A 15,709-nucleotide genomic window follows, 5' to 3' on the forward strand; every position below is an offset into this window, starting at 1 on the left:
CCCTCCCTCTTTTTCTCTTTCCCTTTCTTCCTCTCCCCACTTTAACTACTTATAGAGATCTCCTGAAACTCCCTTTTGCGAGAAGATTTCTCAATTGGGCTTCAATTCTCTTCTTTGCTTCCACAGTCCCTAATTCTCAAAACTGCTTCTGCCTTCAAGAGACTGTCTTTTCTGTATTTATAGTTATCTGAAGTGTGTATGTTAATCTGCCTATTCATTTGTGTTTTCAGCTCTCTTAAACTGATGGATTCTAGAACTCAGGGACTGAATGCCTTCTGCTTTGCTATTAAACAACATGGCCAATCATGGGGAAAGGAGAAGAAAGAGAAAAGAAGAGAGAACTCTCTTCCGCTTTGCAAGAATCTTAACTATAGAGAGCTGTCTTAGAATTCTCTATACTTTGGAACTTGTGTGGGGGGGGGTTAGCTGTTTAAAGCTCATAGAAGTATAGTTAATTTGTTTGCTCAGCTAATCCCATTGCTCTCTTCTAGACTCAGAAACGTTTTTTTAATTTGATTTTTTAAAAATTTAGTATAGCTTTTTATTTGCAAGATATATGCATGTATAATTTTTCAGCATTGACAGTTGCAAAACCTTTTGTTCCAACTTTTCCCCTCCTTCTCCCTCCCCTCCTCCCCCAGATGGCAGGTAGACCAATACATGTTAAATATGTTAAAGTATATATTAAATACAATATATGTATACATGTCCATACAGTTATTTTGCTGCACAAGAAGAATTGGACTTTGAAATAGTGTGCAATTAACCTGTGAAAGAAATAAAAAATGCAGGCAGACAAAAATAGAGGAAATGGGAATTCTATGTAGTGGTTCACACTAATTTCCCTGAATTCTTTCGCTGGGTGTAGCTGGTTCAGTTCATTATTGTTCTATTGGAACTGATTTGGTTGAAGAGAGCTACGTCCATCAGAATTGATCATCATATAGTTTTGTTGTTGAAGTATATAATGATCTCCTGGTCCTATACATTTCACTCAGCATCGGTTCATGTAAGTCTCTCCAGGTCTTTCTGAAATCCTCCTGCTGGTCATTTCTTACAGAAAAATAATATTCCATAACATTCATATACCACAATTTACCCAACCATTCTCCAATTTAGCAAGGGCATCCACTGAGTTTCCAGTTTTGACTCAGAAACTCTTATAAAGGGATGTTTCAAAGTAACAAGATGCAAGATGCTAATTAAAAAAAATTGGGGTAAAAGTACTTGCCCAGAATTACACAGCTAGTTTAATATTAAGTGTCTGAGGCTAGATTTGAACTCAGGCCCTTCTGATTCCAGGATCTATGCTCTATCCACTGCACCATTTAGCTGTTATAAGATGCTACTTTTCAAAAAAAATCATTATTAAAATTTAATATTGGGTGACTATCTCTGTGACTATCCACTGAGCCAGGAAGGGTGAAAAGGATTATATTTCCCATTCTTTTATTGTGTATTTGTTTTCCCAAAAAAGTATTTAGACTCCTTGAGTACAGGAACTAATTTTTTGTGTGTTGGCAGTGCCTATCACATAGTAGGTATTTAATAAATGTTTGCTTATTTATTTGAGAGCCTTGATTTGGCACCTTTTTGTTGGTGCTCCTCCTTATCCCTGGTATATTTTCCCTCCCCTTTCCTTTAAAGCTCAACTTAAATTCTAACTCTACCATGAAGTCTTCCTTGTTGCCTCTACTTGATAATTACTTTTAAATCCTTAGACATTAAACCTAATACAGAACTTTGTTTGCAACTTTTTATGCATTTAACAATTTTTTATTATAGCTCATTTTGTGTAACCATTCCCTTTCTAGATAATAATGCCCTAAGGCAGAGACTATGTCTTATTTCAATTTTAAATCACAGAGTCTATCATAGTGCTCTGCACAATTTTGGGGGTGGGCCTATAACTGTGTTTTATGGATGTAGGAAATCTTAGTGTGGAGGCTTCCCTCTACCAATCCAGATCAATAATTCTATTATTTATAGACAATTAAAGAGTAGCCTCAGAATAATCCTGAAGTAGATAGTGATAGAAGTGTTAAGTCTCACAATATCAATAAGGAAATAAAGATTCAAAAAGTTTAAGTTAGCATTTAAGCAGTAGAACCAAGACTTGAATCATGATTTTCAGATTCCAAATCCAGTGTAATTTTCAGTATACCATTCTATAAAATAGACTTTAATTTGTGACATATATTTTGCCAAAGTCAGGAAAAAATTCTTTTGTAAAAGTGTATCTGTGTAGAATATTTTCCTTAATATGTATTTTTTTATCTTTTCTGATTTCTCCATGATATTGCAGCAAAAACACACACTGGAATATGGGAAAATCTTCAAGTCTCACTTTGGTCCTCAATTTGTAGTATCTATTGCAGACAGAGACATGGTGGCTCAGGTTCTCCGGGCTGAGGGAACCACTCCCCAGAGAGCCAATATGGAGTCCTGGCAGGAATATAGGGACTTACGAGGGAGATCTACTGGGCTTATTTCTGCGTAAGTACGTACATGTGTTTAGACTGTGTCAGTAATTAATGAATTTCATACATAACTTTGTTTAACTGCTCAGGTTTACCCCATTCTTAAAAAATCCTTCCTTTGGATCTTCCAGCTCATCCATTTCCTGTTCTACACCTTAAGTTTCTATCTCACATCAATCCGTTTCAATCATGCTTTTCCCATCATGAATTCATTGAAAATGATCTTTCTAAAATTATTACTGACCTCCAATTTGCTAACTTCAATGACTTTTCAGCTTTTCTTCAACATTAATACTTCTGATCTACTAGATAGTCTTTTCTTCCCTTGACTTAAAAAATGCCACATTCTTCTAGCTCTTCATCTAACTATAGCCTCCTTTGGCTTCTTCATGGGTTTCTCATTTTCTTTCTAGCCTCTTAGGATTTTTCTCCAAGGTATTCATTTGTAGCTTCAAATAGTACATTGCAATTTTCAATATTCATATGTAGCCATTGATAATTACTATAATTTTTAAAAAGGCTATTACCTTGATCCTTTTCTTTATTCTATAATCTTTCTCATGGTACTCATACATATTTTCACAGCTTCAACTTCTGTGTCTATCATCTGTAACTACAGCTCTAAGCTCTTCACTAATCTCAGCTTTAGATCCACATTTTCACCTGTCTTAGGTTTCCACCTGAATATCCCACTGGCACTATTAAACTCTGCTCCAAAATGAGATCATGTTCATATCTCATAAAGTTATTTTCTTTATAGATTATGAATTCTATTTGTAGTCTATTTATTTATGTGGTCCAACATATTAGTAACCTTTAACTTTTCCTTCATCCTCATCCTCACCTCAAATTTATATATATATATATATATATATATATATATATATATATATATATATATATATATATATATATATATATATATATATATGTATATATATATGTATATATATACATATACACATATATATATATATGTATATATATACATATATATATATGTTCTTTATTGATCCTGCTACTCTAGTATAGCCTCTTTAACATCCACCCATAAGAATGCAGCAGCTTCCCTATAGGTTTTTGCACCTCTAATCTCTTCTTCATATTTCTCTCAGAATAATCTTCCTTATTCATAGATTCCTCTGCTCAGAAATCTATAGGTGGCTTCCTGTTGTCTACAAAATCATATTCAAATTCTTTTGCCTGGTATTCTAAATCCTCCACAACCTGGCACAAACGAGACAACAAAATGCCACTGTCCTCACCCAAGCATATATTGCATTTTCTGTGCTTCTGGGAGTTCACATTGCACCTTATGCCTGAAATGTCTTCTTGCCCTCTTTTCATCTATTGAATTCCTACTCATTCTTCAAAGTTCAATTTAGATTTTACCAACTTATCTCCTTAAACATTTCTTCCCTCAAGATTCACACAACACTTTATTTTGTATCTGTAATGTGATTTTCTTTGCATATTGCATATAACTGTTAATCCAATTAGAATGAATGTGTAAGCTCTTTGAAGGTGCTGTGGCTTTTGTAGATTTTTTATTTATCTCAGTGCTTAGCACAGGGATCTTCAAAAAATCTCCTTAAAAATACACACAAACACACATACATATATTTGTTCTATTGTATTTTATCTTTATTTTAAAAACTATAGTAAAGGGTTATTATTCAAAATAGTTTCAAAATTTTTTTTATTTGTGTATTATCTTAACTGCAATAAAGAGAAGCTAAAAATACAATCTCAGGAAGGTGAATTGTGTGCATTGTGTGCTACAGTAGATCAGTAGCATTAATTCATGTGGAAGTTCTTTGCCAACCAGATCTCAGTTATCCATCTTTCTACAAAAAGGAGATATTTCTTTAAAAGCATGTTGCAATTTTAGGTATTCACATATCCAATGAAAACCATCATAATTTTTAAAAATCTTCAAACAGCAGACATGGAAGGTCTGTTATGATTTTAGTGGCATATAAATTTCTAAACCAGAGCTGACCAATCAGATCATAATTTTGAACTAAAATTCAGCAGTATTATTAACAAAGGGCTAAAATAATCTTTAAAAATGTTCATAAATTTATTTGAGTATGTTAATTGATTTTCAACACTTTTATGTATAATTATATTATAATTTCGGTCTTTCAAAGGACAAAATAGTACTTTTAGTGACAGTATCAATACAATTTATATCAGCAGCTAATTTTTTCCACATTTTAAAAGTGTAGACATAAAGCTCTGAATAGACATAGGCTCAAAGGTGGGATATAGATGGTTGTCTGTTCTTCTCTTAATGATCTTCAGGGACAAAGATTCCTTAATTATTCTAGCATGTTATTACTTTCAAAGTCAAGGAGTGTTATCTTATATCCATCTCAAGTTTCTCCTTTAAATTTCATTTCTTTTATTGTTTAGTCTTCATATCTGAATCATTGACAATTCTAGTAATTACTTCACTATCTTTGAGAAAGTTTTACAAGTTCCTTTTAATTTCTCACCTGTGCACACTTGTATAAAATGATTAGAAATTAAATTATTATTTTTTTCTTTAGGGAAGGCGAGCAGTGGCTAAAGATGAGAAGCATATTGAGACAAAGAATCTTAAAACCTAAAGATGTAGCTATTTTTTCTGGAGAAGTCAACCAAGTTGTTGCTGACTTGATTAAGAGAATCTACATCCTCAAGAGTCAGGAAGCAGATGGAGAAACTGTGACTAATGTTAATAATCTTTTCTTCAAATACTCTATGGAAGGTGAGGCATTTACCATATAAGATCAGGAAGATGAATGAACATTTCACAGAGGTTCATGTTTTTGTTTTATAAAACCAGGGATTTTTTTTTCTCTGAGAGGGAAAGGAGAAGGTCTTACTATAAGATGGGTCAGCTGGTACCATACAATGTATTGTGAAAGCATATGATTGTTTTCTCAATCTCTACTTTTCTATTGCCTATTCTTCCTTGAATGCAACAGAAAATTAAACAGTTGGAGAGGGATTGGTAGACATAAAGAAACTGACAAAATCTTAAAATGCCACCGTAAGACTTAGTTTTGAAAGAAAAGAAAAAAATTTAAAGCAGATACAAGAATTTGAAAATTATGGAAAACAGTTTAAGGCTATTTTTGTTGTTCAGTCAAGTCCAACTCTTTGTGATCTAATTTAAGGTTTTCTTAGCAATAATACTGCATTCCTTTGCCATTTCCTTCTTCAGCTCACTTTACATATGACGAAACTGAGGCAAAAAGGGTTAATAAGTCTGGAGTAAAATTTGAACTCAAGTCTTCCTAATTCTAGGCTTTCTATCCACTATGCCACCTAGCTACCCCTGAGGTGATTTAGTATAAGGTGAATTAGTTCTATAAACCTAAGTAGCCAGTAATGAATATAGAAAGTCATTAGAGTTAAAAGACTCAGAAGGCCAAGGTTGGAGTCACAGCTTGGCTACCTGTTAGCTATATGATCACCTTAGAAAAGTCATCTCATCTTGGGGGCCTCTGATTATTTATCACCAAAAGGTGATAGGAAGGTAGATTAGAACATCCTTAATAGTCTGTTATCCCAGAAAAGTTCAGTAATTAATATGTGTAATGGAGACCTTGATCATTGAGTTTAAATTAATATTTATATTATAAATAATAATATAAATTAATTAATTAATAATATTAATAATTGAGTTGACTATACTCTTTAAGGAGATAAAGAAGGATGGTAATACATTTTGGAGAGATTTCCATCAAGAATGCTGATCATTCTTTTTTTAATATTTTAATAGTTTTTATTTACCAGATATATGCATGGGTAATTTTACAACATTGACAATTGCCAAACCTTTTGTTCTAATTTTTCCCCTCCTTCTCCCCGCCCCCCCCCAGATGGCAGGTTGACCAATACATGTTAAATATGGCTAACCATTCTTTAAAGCTTTTTTGGTTTGTTTGTTTTTGTATTTTGTTTAAAGAGATAGGCTTCAGTTGTATGGAAAACTCACTTATGTTAGAATGTCTTAAATATGGAGAAAATAAGGTTTTGTTGCATTTTATTCAGAATTGATTCAAATTTCCTTGTCAGTGGCATTAGGAGGAGAGTTGTAAGGATGTCTTCTCATTTGATTTTTTTGTTTTCTACCTTATTGAATCTGAGCACAATAATATTTTCTGCAAAAAGACTTCTGGCAATGAATAAACAGTAGTATATTTGAATCATTCCCCATGGCTATTATTATTATTATTATTATTTTACAGATTTATAGGCATCAAGAAATAGAGAAGGATTCATTTTGTACTAATGAACCCATATCAAAAGCAAAGTCCCCAGAATGTTCCTTTAACAAGGCTGGCAGTATAACACTGGAAAAGTCACAGCTTTTCCATTAGTATATACTATTAATTAATCCAAACATAGTCATATAATAGGAAAAGATTTTATTATTACAACTTTTTATTGACAGAACATATGCATGGGTAATTTTTACATTATCCCTTGCACTACTCACTTCTGTTCCGACTTTTCCCTTCCCTCCCTCCACCCCCTCCCCTAGATGGCAGGCAATCTTATACATGTTAAATATGTTATATAACTTAGATACAATATATATGTGTGTATTCGTATAGTTCTCTTTTTGCACAAGAAGAATTGGATTCAGAAGGTAAAAATAACCTGGGAAGAAAAACAAAAATGCAAACAGTTCACACTCATTTCCCAGTGTTCCTTCTTTGGGTGTAGCTGGTTCTATCCATTATTGATCAATTAGATTGAATTAGATTCAAATAATTAGACTGAATTAGATCTTCTCTTTGTCAAAGATATCCCATTCCATTAGAATACATCCTTATACAGTATTGATGTTGAAGTGTATAATGATTTCCTTGGTTCTGTTCATTTCACTCAGCATCAGTTCATGCAAGTCTCTCCAAGCCTCTCTGTATTCATCTTGTTGGTCGTTTCTTATAGAACAATAATTTTCCATAACATTCATATATCATAATTTGTTCATCCATTCTCCAACTGATGGGCATCCATTCATTTTCCAGTTTCTGGCCACTATAAAAAGGGCTGCCGCAAACATTTTGACACATACAGGTCCCTTTCCCTTCTTTAAGATCTCTTTGGGATATAAGCTCAGTAGTAATACTACTAGATCAAAGGGTATGCACAGTTTGATAACTTTTTTGGGCATAATTAGGAAAAGATTTTAAATAGAATATTAGTCTAATATCTTTTTACTATCCTTTTAAGGGAAAAAGAACTTTTGGTAATAGTCTTTTAAACATATAACTCTTCAAATATATTTATGGGTGTTATATATATGTATATATCAGTTGATTTCAGAAGGATATTAGAACAACTTTATCTGACCTGCACATTTTAATTATTTTATTTAATTTGTACAAGTTAAAATGAGAGAGACTAAATAATAATTTGTGCTTCTCAGGAAGTCTTTCTTATAATGCACAGATTTGCCCTATGAGCTAGAGGAAGGACTCTTAAAATTTTCCTCTTTTAGCTTTAGTGCAATTATATTTGCACTGCCTACCTTACATATAGTTGCAACAGTTCTATAGGGGAGGGTGATGCAGGGTGAATTGTACTTATGTTTAAATGGCAGAAAGATCCTGGAAAGTAGAACAAGAAGCAATAACATGACAGGAAGCAAGTAGTGAGTATTGGACTGGAAAAGAGATGGAGAAGGGAAGGAGAATTATTGAACTAGAAGAGTAATTGAGAAAGTGCTGATGTAGAGCATCTAACTGGAATTGTGTGCTTTGGGAGAATGAGTATGGGGGTATGGGAGTGAAAGCATGAAAACCTTTCTTGGTTCTAAAATTAGAGATTGCTTATTCCTTCACAAAATAAGGAGATGAATTGAAATATAGGTATAAAATGTATTCTTTGTTGTGGTAAATTAGCTTCAGGTATCTATGTAAAAGGACCATGTTGCTTGTTGGTTGCTCACTTCGACACATTCTAATCTCTTCCCTTTTCCAGCTCATTTTAATTTAGTTCAACATAACATTTATTAAGTGTCTACCTATGATGTATGTGTAAGGTACTGTGCCAGGACCTGGGAATACAGAAAGAAAGAAAAAACAATTCCTACTTTTAAGGACTTTGTATTCCCAGGCCTGTCTTTCTTATTTTTTTCCAAGCCCATCTCATTGTTTTTTTCCTACTGAGTCAGTTTTCAACTATGTCACCTTAGAAAATAATTTATTAAGCTAGTTCACCCTAAAATGCTAATTAATAATAGTTGTTATGGCTTTATATACCATTCCTTGTAGTGTTATTTCCATTTTAATAGGTTTCTTTTTTTTTCCCCTTGAACCAGAGGAATCTCTATTGGTAGAATTTCGAACTGTGGCAGTATGATGGGAAAAATACTTTGGGATAGGAATTAGGATTCCTGATAATTCCTTAATTTACACAATATATATAATCACTTATTTCATTTGCTAGTAAAGCTAGTCCTATCTAGTTGTGTCTGGCATTTAGACAGTTCATACTAGCCTTAGAAATACTCGTTAAACATTCCCTAAGGTCAGTGTCTGTCATCATGGTCCCCATTTTAAGCAAAGACGTGATTGCTGATAAGAAAAAAGGGATAAAATCTGAGAAAATAGCATGGATACACAGTAGATGTTTTTATATTTTTAAGTTGTAGGTTAAAAGAAATTAAAAACTGAAAAGGGTTGTGTATGCATAATAAAAGCCTAGATATGTTAGTATTGAAAAAAAACATTTTCTTTAAATGTGACAAAATGCATTATGTCACATGTATATTTCATCTCAGGATTAATTTGAAATGATTTATTGAAGTATATAGAAATGTATATAGATAGTCTGGTACTGATACTCAGATTCCACAAGAACTTTTTAATGAAATTAGCTATTTGGAATCTTAAAGATAATCTATTAGTGGTTCTTAACTTGAGATCTGTGAATTTAGTGTTTAAGAATATTATGATAATTATTTCAATATAACTGGTTTTCTTTGCAATCCTGTGTATTTTATTTTATGTATTTAGAAAAATTATTCTCAAAAGGATTTCATAGATTTCACCAGAATGTCAAAGGAATCCATGACATAAAAAAAAAAAAGGTTGAGTGTCTGATCTACACTCATCCTTTTATTTTTATCGGTTGAAGAGACTGATTCATAACTACTTAAAGCCTTACTGACTTGTAGAATCACTGTTTTAAAATTCTGAACACTTAGAAACCACCATAAGCTAATGAAGATAGCAATATAATAAACTGTATAACTAGATTACTTTTACATATCTTTGTCTCTTTGTTTCTATCTCTCTTTCTGTTCATTCTTCAACAATCCATTGAGACAGAGTTCCCAAAGACCCTCCAAGTTCTTAAGTGTAAAGGGTCAGAGATAATTTTTTAAAAAGTCATGTTCTTTTAGGAAGAAATGGAGTAGAAAGAAATGTTTATTATTACTCTGCTACAAGAAATGAGCTCATTGATTTTAGAAAATCCCGGAGAGATCTTCATGAAATAATGAAGAAAAATAATGAAGAATAATAAGAGCAGAATGAAGAGAACATTGTATAAAGTAACAGCAGTATTATTTCAAGAACAACTTTGAATGATCAAGTCATTCTGATGATTATAAACTCCCAAACTAATTGCAAAGAACCTATTAAGGAAGATGCTGTTTGCATCCAGAAAAGTAACTTTTGTATATATGTATGTGTGTATATACATACACACACAGAGTATAAATTTATGTTTAATGGGTAGCCATCTTGAAGTTTGGAGAGGGAGAAGGAAAAGTTACGTGACAACTTCATTATATATTTGAAAGAAATTGCAAGTTTTACATAATGGATCTGTAATTTCTGGGTTTTTTATATTCCATTTTGTTATGAAAATGCTTGTTTTATTTCTAAGATTCAGAATAAAACAAAATTTTTTAAATGAAACTTGATTTGTCAATTTCTATGGACAAGTCTCCTAAGCTTTTGAAACTTAGTTTTATTATGATAACTTATATCTTGATAATGTCATCATTTCAGAAGAGAACTTTTAAACTCTTAAACTTTTTCCCATCTAGGAGTGGCTACTATACTTTATGAATGTCGTTTGGGCTGCCTGGAAAACAGTGTCCCCCCGCTGACTGTGGAATACATCGAAGCATTGAAATTGATGTTTAGTATGTTTAAGACCACCATGTATGCAGGAGCTATTCCCAAATGGCTTCGTCCATTTATCCCTAAACCCTGGAAAGAATTCTGCAGATCCTGGGATGGACTCTTCAAATTTAGTAAGAAAAGAATTGAAGGGTCACTTTATAAAACTCTGACTCTACTGCCTGTCAACTAATTTTCATCTAAGACAGTGAGTTATTTATGGCAGAGATTGACTTGATGTGTGCAGTATATTTATAGTAAATGTTATCTGAATTAACATGAAATATGAATAATGTGACTGAATAAAATTCTTATATATACCAGAACTTATACATCCAAATGAATATTCACTTGTTCCAATAATACAATAAATTGACTAAATTTTTTAATTTTAAATTTCTCTTTTGGATTTGATTTTACAGCTTATGGTATATTCTTTTAATTATTCTCAATGGTAGCAAATATTCATGTTTTGGGGATAGAAATGATTTTTCAGAAACAGCAGAAGTCATTTGGAACAAAAGCTATTGAATGGAGAATGTGATCAGTCTTGGTAATAACATATTAAGGGAATGACAAGGTGTGACATTCTTCTTGTTGATAGAGGAATGAGGGATTACAGCTACAGAATGTTGCAGAAGCTACCAGATATAGTTAATTTCTTGGTCATATATGTGTAAGTGTTTTTCTTTGTTATAGAGATTAAAACTAAGCATTCAGGAGTCAGAGTACATATTGGTAAATTACTCAGTTTTTTTAAAACAATAACAATAGGAATCAATTCATAAAAATTAAAAATGATACAGAAATAGATATGAAAGTAGAGAATCCCAGTTTTGAATCCCACATTTTATACCACAAAAGTTTAACTCATAATTCAACTGAAATACTATACATTTCTGTGAAAAATAGTATTGGCAGTATTTATAATAAACACAAAAGTAATCAAATTTAATGAGAATTTTTTTAAAAAATTCAAATGCAGCTATAAATTATATTAATTTTCATATGACTAATAAACTATCTCAAAAATTAATTTGAAAAGAAGTTCCAAATAATGCTAAAGAAATCTTAACCATTTGAATAGTAACCTCACAGTGGGCTCCTTTGAAGAACACTATTTGGATGTGTAAATTCTGGTATATTGGTTTAAAATTTTCTCATTCCTCACAAGGAAATTCTTTTGAAGAAGAACACTATTTAGATGTATAAATTCTGATATGTTTGCTTTAAATTTTCTCACTGCATAGTCAACTGAATTTCTTGACTAATAACTTGTCAGGCTTTTTCTCCTTAGCCTGATCTTCTATTGGGATGCACACAGTGAAAGAGATTAAATCAACAATATATGACTCACCCTATAAATTTTTTCTTCACTTGAATTTTCAGTTTAAGTGATTTTGCAAGTTCTTATTAAATTATTTTAAATGGAAGAAATGTTTCAAATATTTTGTGTCATTTTCTGTCCTACTGAATTTTTCTTAAACATATTCAGGACCTGCTTTGGCTCTGTTTACAGATATTATGTGTGTGTGTGTGTGTGTGTGTGTGTGTGTTTGTGTGTATGTATGAGAAAAATACACTATAGTGGAGGAGAAAAGGGGCACTAGCATCTGGGTAGATAGGAACAGATCTCAAGTAGAAAATGGTTTTTGAGTTTAGTCTCAAAAGGAAACCAGGAATTTTAAGAGGCAGAGAAACACTGAGAGTATATTTCAGACTTGGAGAATCATCACTGAAAGATATGAAAATGGGAAATTAATTTTTATTTTGTGATCTATATTGGCTGGACTATGGAGTCCATGAAGAGAATAATATGTAATAAGGTTATATAGGTAGATTGGGGACAAGTTGTGAAGGGCTTTAAGAGCAAGAGGAGTATGTGATAACTCTCAGAGGATATTAATTGGGAATTAGTAGAGTAAAATAGTCAGACCTGCACTGAGGGGAAAATCATTTTGTCAGCCATTGTGGAAGTTGGTTAGGAGTGGGATGAAGCTTGAGTTAAATTAAAAGTCTGTTTTGATAGTCCAGGAAAGTGCTAATGAAGGCTTAAAGTAAGGTTATAACTATATGGAGTGTGTAAGTAGAGAAAGGGATGGATGTGAGAGATGTTATAGAGGAAGAAACTACAAGATTTGCCAAGAGATTTTATATATGGGGTGAGTGAAAGTAAGGAAACCCAGATGATATCAAGTTATGAACTTGGAACTCTGGGAAGGATAGTGGTGCTGTTGACAGTAACAGAAAAGTTGCGAAAAGGGGAGGGTTTTGAAGTAAAGATGAATTCTATTTTCAACATGTTGAGCTTGAAATACGTAGGAAATATCTGTTTCAACATGTCTAATACATAGTTGATGATAAGGGAGTGGACTTAGGAGAGACTAGGGCTAAGTAGGAATGAGGACTGAATTTTGTTGATATCAGAATTTTTCATAGGAAAAAATATAGGGGATGGGTTTTTTGAGAAAGTTTTGACTTACTCCAGGCCCAAGTAACCAAGTTTTGCTGTTGATGAAGACTGTGGAGAAGCTACCCCAGCAGTGCTGGCTTTCTATAAAATAGACCATTTGTGGAGAGCTGCAATGTGGCCGGGCAAGAAAGAAGGGAGGCATATTTCTTAGTTCTGTTTAAAAACAAACAAACAAACAAAAAACTTTATAAGTAAATACAATGGAATCCATTACTGACTTTTTTTAACTCCTGGAAATCCCCTTGTGTCCTAGAATGATTGTTCCTGATTCAGCAAGGTGCAGTCATTGAAACTGTATTTGTGGATATTTTAAAAAGATAATGCTGGTTTTTCTATATCAAAAAAAGTTATTGCAATTCTATTACTATAAAAGCTTACATACAGCTATATATTGGGTATACTTTTTTTTTCAGGATATGCTATTTCATTACCCTAGGGAGCTCCCACTGTAGAACTTTCTCTGTTGATAACCATCAGGCACCCTTTATGTAACTTGTAGTTGAGACAATTGCCCAAGTAACTAGAGGTTTGATGGTTCTCAAGGAAACACCAGCCAGTCTATGTCAGAGCAGGACTTGGACCCAGGACTTCCTAACTCTGAGGCTAGTGCACTGTCCATCCTGGTGAAAATTCTTAATTTTTTTATGCCATGGACCCCATTGGCAGTATATGGAAGTCTCCTTTCTCAGAAAGGATATAGTAAAATACATAGGGTTACAAAGGAATACAGTTACATTGAAATTAATTTTTTAAAAAAATTCATAGATGGGTTAGTAGCCACTACTTTAATTCATGTTACTTTTCCATTTACATAGTAAAGATTCCTGCCAAGCAAAAGTGGGTTTTTCATATTTTCCGTAGAAGGTGAAGTCATTGACTTTTAGCTTTGTGTGAAACTGCCTTATTCTGAATGTAGTTCATATTTATTCAAATAAATAATTAAGATATAAGTGGAATATATATGCCTACATATTCATCTTTATGTAAAAGTGATCGTTTGAATGTAGCTTCTGTTCCAAGGTCCAAAATTATGTTATTTTCAGACTAATAATAACCTCAAAATGGAGTTGTTTCTGAGATTGTCAGGACTAAGGTAGGATGACATCCAAACTAGAGTGTTTTCAACTAAGCTTTTTTTTTTTTTTTAAAAAAGAACTTTATTTTTAAACAGGCCAGATTCATGTTGACAATAAGCTGAAGGACATTCAGTCCCAACTGGATAGAGGGGAAAACATCCAAGGAGGATTGCTTACCTACCTCTTAATTAGCAAAGAGCTAACTTTAGAGGAAATCTACGCCAATATGACTGAAATGCTCCTGGCAGGGGTTGACACAGTAAGTTCTTTGGGTTTGTTTTGTTTTCTTAAAAGTTAAAGCAAATTTTCAGCCTCATGAGACCCCATTTATAAATTTTAAATTAAGTATTTGATTTATTAAATTTTAAGGACATTGCATAGTTTAATGCTGCCTAAATCTCTGGTTTTATTTAACCAGCTTTTTGGGTTGGTAAAAATTTCCAAAAGAAAATGACATTTTTCTTAGAAATTATAAAGTGAAAGTACACAAAGGGATTGTGAAACATTTTGTATAGTATTTTGTAAGATCTCTTTTTATTGGCTTCTAAGTTTTTTGCTAATGAGGGTGTAATGCTGGGAGTGAGAGAAGAAGAAGATGCTGAGAACTTAAGAGGGTATAATTTCTACAGAAAAAAACTATTGTGTAATCACATTTTCTCCTCCACTGTTGGGAAGACTAAAGCTATGAGCTCTGGTGAGTAGTTCGAAGTTATTTCAACATTAAGAAAATGAGGTGTGTCATTTGTAAAAATTCCACATATTTTGCAAGTGATTTTCCATGCCTATGTGGAACTTGTCTTTTTGAAATAATGCCAATTAAGAAAACATCATATAGAATAGGGTAAGTTAGAAGCAATGTGAGTCTCAGTCTTAGTTAATTGTTTTGCATGCATCTGGCAGAAAAGATGTGTTTTGTTTATATAATGAAATAATCCCTTTTGTTATTGTTGTATCTTGGTTTTATGTTTGTATATACATATGCATATATATACACACATATATACGAATATGTTTATATAGATATGTATATATCTACTACCTATGTGAAATTTAAATGGCTAACATGTGCTTGTTTTTATTTCTTGAAATCTAAAAAAAAAAGACAAAGCTTGCCAAACTGGAGTACGGAATAGGGAGAACAGGAAACTCTTGGACTAGATATAAGTTGGGGAAATTTTCTGGCAGGAAACTATAAAATAAATGAAGCTCTTAGATGCAGTAGGTCATTGCTCAAGGCTTCTAAATAGAAGCAGGTTTTCTGAAAAAAATGGAAAGCTGCTTCTGGTAGCATTCAAAAAAAGATCTGTTGAACTATGAGAAAGCAAGGACAAAAAACAAACAAACAAACAAAAAAAACTGTCTCTGCCCTGAGAGAGCTTACATGTTATATATAAGAGGATGCCAGTAGAAGAGAATTTCATTTTAATTATATATTTGTTTTTTAATTCTATATACCATTTATTTATGATTTAATTTTACATAATATTCAGTTTATAGAACATCTTAAACAGCCATTTAAAAAACAAAACAAAACACTGA

General features: G+C 32.4%; 1 protein-coding gene across 2 annotated transcripts in view; it reads left to right on the forward strand.

Moving 5' to 3' along the window:
• The window catches only part of CYP27C1 (cytochrome P450 family 27 subfamily C member 1), a 39,382-nt gene that overhangs the window by 5,054 nt on the left and 18,619 nt on the right, over positions 1-15,709 (forward strand). Inside the window, exons 2-5 of one of the 2 annotated variants that reach the window (XM_074301731.1) lie at positions 2,306-2,496; positions 5,036-5,235; positions 10,546-10,755; positions 14,266-14,429. In XM_074301731.1, the coding sequence (XP_074157832.1) occupies positions 2,306-2,496; positions 5,036-5,235; positions 10,546-10,755; positions 14,266-14,429 (765 nt within the window). Of the gene's footprint in view, positions 1-2,305; positions 2,501-5,035; positions 5,236-10,545; positions 10,756-14,265; positions 14,430-15,709 lie in introns of those variants that run through there. The other variant, XM_074301732.1, reaches the window with a different exon arrangement.

Source organism: Sminthopsis crassicaudata, chromosome 3, assembly GCF_048593235.1.
Source record: "Sminthopsis crassicaudata isolate SCR6 chromosome 3, ASM4859323v1, whole genome shotgun sequence".
Classification (NCBI taxonomy): Eukaryota; Metazoa; Chordata; class Mammalia; order Dasyuromorphia; family Dasyuridae; genus Sminthopsis; species Sminthopsis crassicaudata.